The following is a 6,103-nucleotide window of genomic DNA, read 5'->3' on the forward strand; positions in this document are numbered from 1 at the left end:
GCATGCTGGGAATTCTTCTTTGTATTTAAGCCAGTTCCAACAATAAAATATGGGCCTTGATCAGAACGCCTTTGACAGGGCCCCATTTTTCCTTTGCAGCCCTGTTCCTTTTTTCAGGATTTCCCGCGCTCTGGTTCGGATCCACAGTGGCTCTGCAGGCAGAGCACTACACCCAGCATCAGTGGCATCAGAGCCCATGGTCATCTTATCCTCTGCAGTCTCCATGTTCAGCGGCAGCAGAGCATGTACAATAAATAACCATGGCTGCACCTTCCATTCATGCGTTCTCTTCCTTTGCAACCTCTTTGTCTACAATAGCATACCAGATCTCTCAACGCTGGAGACACAAAAAGAATCAGGCATTAAGTTTCAAAGTTGGCTGTATGTAATAGTATGTGATCCTATGGGGATATGTGATAAAGCATGAATGTGCTGTGTTGGCCACAGTACAGCCATCAGCATGGACATCTCAACCAATAACACACTTCAGGGGTATTGGTCATGTACCTGAGAGCCATTCTGATGTGTCTGTAATTTCTGTGTTCCTTTTGTTATCATGTAGACACTTTATTATACTCTTAAATTGATTCAAAGTTCCTTTACACAAAGAAAATTTTCTACTAATACCCAAGATTTGTCCTGTTTTAAAAGCATCTACTCAGAATATTGGAGTACTCTGATTGTTGAAATTCCCACGTGTATTTTTCTACAGTAAAAGCCTTTTGAGAAACAAATTCAATTAGAGTTACTGTTCCCTCATTGCAACTGTTATGAATAAAAAGGAATTGAAATGGAGTTGCCAAAGGAGTCACATTATTGTACCAGGATTCTAAAGCTCATCTTTATCCCTCCCTCAGGAGACTGCAAACATCCATCACACTGGGCACCAGTACTCACATTCTTCTTGAAGAGCAGAGCCTTCAGGGTCTCCAAAGGAGACAGACACAGCCTGGTCCTCTTCCCCTGGCTGGTCCTCAGCTTTAGTCTCTTCATCTGTGTTTTGGATAGGATCAGCCTGGACCTGGAAGGCCAGAAGGACAAGGGCAGAGAGAAGGACAAGTGTCTTCATGGCTGGGAGTCACCTGGAGGATTGGTGAGCAGGAGCCCAATGTGTGGAGAATGAGGACCCAGCCTGCATTTATAGGGCAGATAGGGGTCCCCACTCAGAGAAGGCACTCATTGATGGGAACTGGGAGAGTCTGTTACCCTCAAGTTCCCTTTGATCTTCCTCTGTCCTCAAAGCTACTATCATGATGTTGCTCTGTGTGTTCAGTGACACCACCCCTCCCATTGTTAATGATGAATGGGCCTGTCTATCTTCCCCTGTTTCCCATCTGCTTGAGTATTTACCTCTCAGTGGTCAAGAAAGAAAAGAGCTGGGCACTGCCTAATTTATTAAGCTCATGGAACAAAGGATTTTTATGTTTTGGACTTGTAGCCCATGCTTCTCAGAAAGTCTGGATTAGTCCTTGACCAAGTAGACTGGAGAGTCAGTTCTTTGCATGATTCAGATATTATCTATTATCCTCATGAGGGGTAGCTTTGTGAACCCCTTACTTGGGGCCATTATAGAGATAGTAAGATGGCCTTATTGTGCCACTAGTCAATTGAGTTTAAGAGACAGCGTTTCTCAGATTGAAGCTAGAGTGTGTTGTTCTGTAGAAGCCAAAGTGGCAGAACACATCACACAAGAGTGTTGTCCAGGAGCATTTCCATACTTGGGACCCTCATGTCATGCAGCATTCCACATTTCTGAGATTCTGCTGTATTTTTACTTCAGAAAATGAGTACTGATCTACAAGAAATGACATCCACAATGTAGAGAGGGTCATAAGCTAGTTCCCAATCTTAAGAAGTATCATCACGTCATACATGACGACTGTTCTCTACATGTTTCATCCCATTTCTCACAGTACATACACACCAAAAGTTACTGAACTTCACACTGTTCTCAGTCACTGTATGGAGTCCCCATGTCACATGTGCCAGCTCATATTTATGTGTTAATTAATACTATTCATTTGTTAAAATATTTCTATATATTGTTCTTATGATAGTTTCCTAAGCAGCGAGGACAGTATTTTACACACATATAAAAATTCACACACACACACACACACATGTATGTATAATGGGACTTGATCTCTTCAATACATCTGTAGACTTTGATTTATGAGTTAAGATGCACAGCTTATATTTCAGACACATTATTGTGTTTCCTGATCATCACACAGTTGATCTCAGTAGCACATTCTAAAGTATGCATGCTCAAAAGGCCACTAATGCAATGTGAAAGATATTTATTACATATTTTCACATTGTACCCTTCCTACCAGTGTCCTGTACAGAACTGGTCATTGAAGTCCCAGAGAGAATGCTGAACCAGCACAATACATTCTTAGAGAAGAATGCCCATTATAAGTACAGCAAAGTTAGGTCTGCACCATCTTTTCATTTTCTATTGCTTTATGTTCTCTTTTTTGTTTCTTCCCAAGCCCTGGTAGCATCAGCAGTCTCACTTGAGGAAAGACACCTACTCATGGACACCAGAGAAGGCAGAGACCAGAATCCTCTATCTGTGGAATTGCACACAGTCATTTACATACTACTAGGTTTATTGATCCTTGGGGGAAAAGGAGTTTTATACTTTGTGAGTTTACTGTCTGCTGGAATTTTAAGGTTTTACTGCAGATTGATACAAGTACTATAATGTTTTTCTTATCTTCCTCAATCCAATCTGATAGATAAAATTGATATTTCAGTATTATAACAGGACATTTTTATCACTCTTTGACACGAGAAGTGTGTGCATTTGTGTTTGATCAAATGCTCCACTGAGAGAGTAGTTGGCATATTTGTTTTACGTTTTTAAAGAAAGATTTATTTATTTTTGTTTTATAAGTGATTAGCCAGACTGAATGGATGTGTGTGTCTGTTGTCTGTGGAGAGCAGAGGGCCCAACCCCTTAGAACTGGGGGTCCAGAATGGTATGAGCTCCTATGTGGGTGTTATAACTAAACCTATATCTTCTACAAGACCACCCAGTATTCTCTACCTCTGAGCCATCCTTCCAGGCCTACATTTTTGCTAATTAATCTTTAGCTGCTGTTCAATAAGTCTAGAAATTGTCTCTTTGTAACATATGTTAAAAAGCTCCTTAAAGATTAAGATTTTTCTTTGTCTAGTTTTGTTTGCGGTTCCAAACATCCTGGTATTTGATTTCCTTTAATAATATTTCTGAGTTTTCTTGTTTTCAGTTGAAATCTGTAAAACTCAAGCTTTTGTGTTTTAGTGGCATTAGTGAAATCCCTACCACATCCTGTGCTTGAGATAGAGTTACCTTTCTTACCACCCATTGCCACCACTAAGGATGTTCCACCTTTTCATAGAGCGTGTTCAGGGTTTTTAATGTTCCTCATACAATATCACATGTGACTGCCAAAGGAGACTTTGGGAAATAGGGCTGTGGATGGTCTAGGTGAGCCACAGACACTGCAGTGATGTTGGAAAAATGAAGGAGCACTTTGTAGTTCATTGTTATTTCTCCTTGTACTAAATCTTATTCAAGCATCACCATATATTCAAACATGGCCTACAAAGAATGGACATTAACTTCAAGTGTTCTCTGAACCCTTGAATCTTACACATGACACACTTGTTCATGTGAGAGGGCTAATGCTCTTACTTCCTCACAGACATTAGAAGTCTGCTGACCCACAGGAGATGCTGGGTAAGATGGGTCACAGCTTGAGAACTTGTTTCTTCTTATGCTCTCCTGCACTGCATCCTGGACTCTAAGACAGGTGAGGTGTTCATTTCTGTACAGGATTTCCATCACAAGCCAGAATGCAAAAACTCAACAGAACTCAAATTTACTCTTAATAATCTACTCTATTTCTGTAGCAGGGATCACATATGTGAGTTTTTACTTGTGATAACTGGAAAAAAAATCCTTTCTTCAGCTATTTCTAGGGAATATGGGTTATTTATTGGTGATCTCACATCAAATCTCAAATGAGATAATTAGCAGAAGCAGAGACCAGGGAGAAGACCATCTGTCAAGAATTGTCTTTCAACCTTGGACTCCTATCAAGTTCTAAGCAGGTAACACAAATAATCCCAATAAATGACAGAAGGCATCACTCTAAACACAGAAGTTTAGGTGGCATATGGGATAGCAGTAAAGTAGAAGAGATCTGGCCACAGCCCTGTTGCCTAATCTTTAGTGTCTTCTGAGTTTGGCAATTAACCTCTTTAAAGTTCCTTCACAAACCCACAAAACATTGGTCAATGAACTTGGCTAATTCATTGGGTTATTGTGATAACCTCTTATCTAGAGAGGAAAGAAGATTTTAGCAAGTAGTAAGTGTCAGCTAATATAAACTCACTGAATATATTACATACCTTGAGAATGTTGCATGGCTTATCACAAGTTTGAAATTATCATGGATTCTATGAAGTTACAAGACAAAGATCTTCCAGCTCTCTAATAAATGAAAAGTTAGTATTCTTACTTTATGTAAGAGGTTTTCTTTTTTTAACTTATTATTTTATTTTATTAGATATTTTCTTTATTTACATTTCAAATGCTATCCCAAAAGTTCCCTATACCCTCCCCCCACCCCTCCTCCTCTCCCAACCCACTCCACTTCTTGACCCTGGCATTCCCCTGTGATGGGTCATAAATTTGCAAGCCCAAGGGGGCCTCTCTTCCCAATGATGGTTGACTAAACCATGTTCTGCTACATATGCAGCTACAGACACAAGCTCTGGGTGTACTGGGTTGTTCATATTGTTGTTCTACATTTAGGGTTGCAGATACCTTCAGCTCCTTGTGTACTTTCGAGCTCCTCCACTGAGGGTCCTGTGTTCCATTCAATAGCTGAATGTGCCCGCCAGAGGAGAGGTGTCTGCCCGGGAGGGTTCTCACTGCCTGAGCTGGTAAGAGAGCCACCTTTGCTCTGGTGCATTGCTAGGGAGAGGGCAGACTGCAGAAGGGACACAGCTTCTGGGACAGACCCCGTTTCTGGCTCCAGACATACTGGCACCTTCCCCACCAGAGGAGAGGTGTCTGCCCAGGAGGGCTCTCACTGCCTGAGCTGGTAAGAGAACCATCTTTGCTCCTGTTCACCTAGGCTCCAGTCTGCCCTGGTGAGAGTATGGACTGCAGAAGCTACACAGCTTTGGGACAGACCCTGTTGCAGTCTCCAGATATTTGGGCACCTTTTCCGCCAGAGGAAAGGTGGCCACCTGTGAGGGCTGTGTCTGCCAGAGCAGGTGAGAGAGTCATATTGTGTCCAGGGTCCCTTGGTGTCAAGTCTGTACAGGTGAGTGTGTATACTGCAGAGGAAACACATCTTCTGGTGTAGGCCCTGTTTTGGGCCTACATCTTCAGCCAGGAGGCAGAGCTGAACACCAGGCCTCTGTGCACCTTCCCTGCTAGAGGAGAGCATGCCTGTGGAGAGTAATCTGACCACTGAGACTCAGGAGAGAGCTGGACTCCCAGGACTGCTGACAGAGGCTAACAGAATCACAGGAGGAACAAGCTCCAACCAGAGACAACTATAACAACTAACTCTAGAGATTACCAGATGGCGAATGGCAAACATAGGAATCTTACTAACAGAAACCAAGACCATTCACCATCATCAGAACCTAGTACTCCCAATTCAGTCAGTCCTGGATACCCCAAACCACCCGAAAAGCAAGAATCAGATTTAAGAGTATACTTCATGATGCTGGTAGAGGACTTTAAGAAAGGCATTCATAACTCACTTAAAGAAATGCAGGAGAATGCTGCTAAAGAGGTAAAAGTCCTTAAAGAAAAACAAGAGAATACTTCTAAAGAGGTAGAAGGCATTAAAGAAAGAGAGGAGAACACAAACAAACAGGTGATGGAATTGAACAAAACCATCCAAGACCTAAAAAGGGAAGTAGAAGCAATAAAGAAAACCCAAAGTGTGACAACTCTGGAGATAGAAACCCTAGGAAAGAAATCAGGAACCATAGACGTGAGCTTCAGCAATAGAATACAAGTGATAGAAGAGAGAATCTCAGCTGCAGAAGATTCCATAGAGAACATGGGCACAACAATCAAAGAAAA

At 41.8% G+C, this 6,103-nt stretch overlaps 1 protein-coding gene across 2 annotated transcripts; it reads right to left on the minus strand.

Annotated features, from left to right (window-relative positions):
• Positions 1–227: 227 nt before the first annotated feature.
• On the minus strand, positions 228–1,069 carry LOC110315647 (alpha-defensin 24-like). Of its 2 annotated transcripts, none has more exons than XM_021189653.1 (2): positions 898–1,069; positions 228–337 (listed from the first exon to the last, which is right to left on the minus strand). In XM_021189653.1, exons 1-2 carry the CDS (start codon positions 1,067–1,069, stop codon positions 228–230), a joined length of 282 nt encoding a protein of 93 aa, XP_021045312.1. The 2 variants fall into 2 exon arrangements, with proteins under 2 accessions (XP_021045312.1, XP_021045313.1); XM_021189654.1 differs by having other exon boundaries at positions 228–330; positions 894–1,069.
• Between the last annotated feature and the right edge of the window lie 5,034 nt (positions 1,070–6,103).

Source organism: Mus pahari, unplaced genomic scaffold (genome assembly GCF_900095145.1).
Source record: "Mus pahari unplaced genomic scaffold, PAHARI_EIJ_v1.1 scaffold_9429_1, whole genome shotgun sequence".
Lineage (NCBI taxonomy): Eukaryota > Metazoa > Chordata > Mammalia > Rodentia > Muridae > Mus > Mus pahari.

What these genes read in the sequence shown, in the direction of transcription:
- LOC110315647 (XM_021189653.1), bottom strand. Translation starts at nt 1,069, where the DNA reads ATGAAGACACTTGTCCTTCTCTCTGCCCTTGTCCTTCTGGCCTTCCAG. An exon ending in CTCTGCTCTTCAAGAAGAAT is followed by an intron (nt 338 to 897) that starts GTGAGTACTGGT and finishes TTGTGTCTCCAG; the next exon opens with CGTTGAGAGATCTGGTATGC.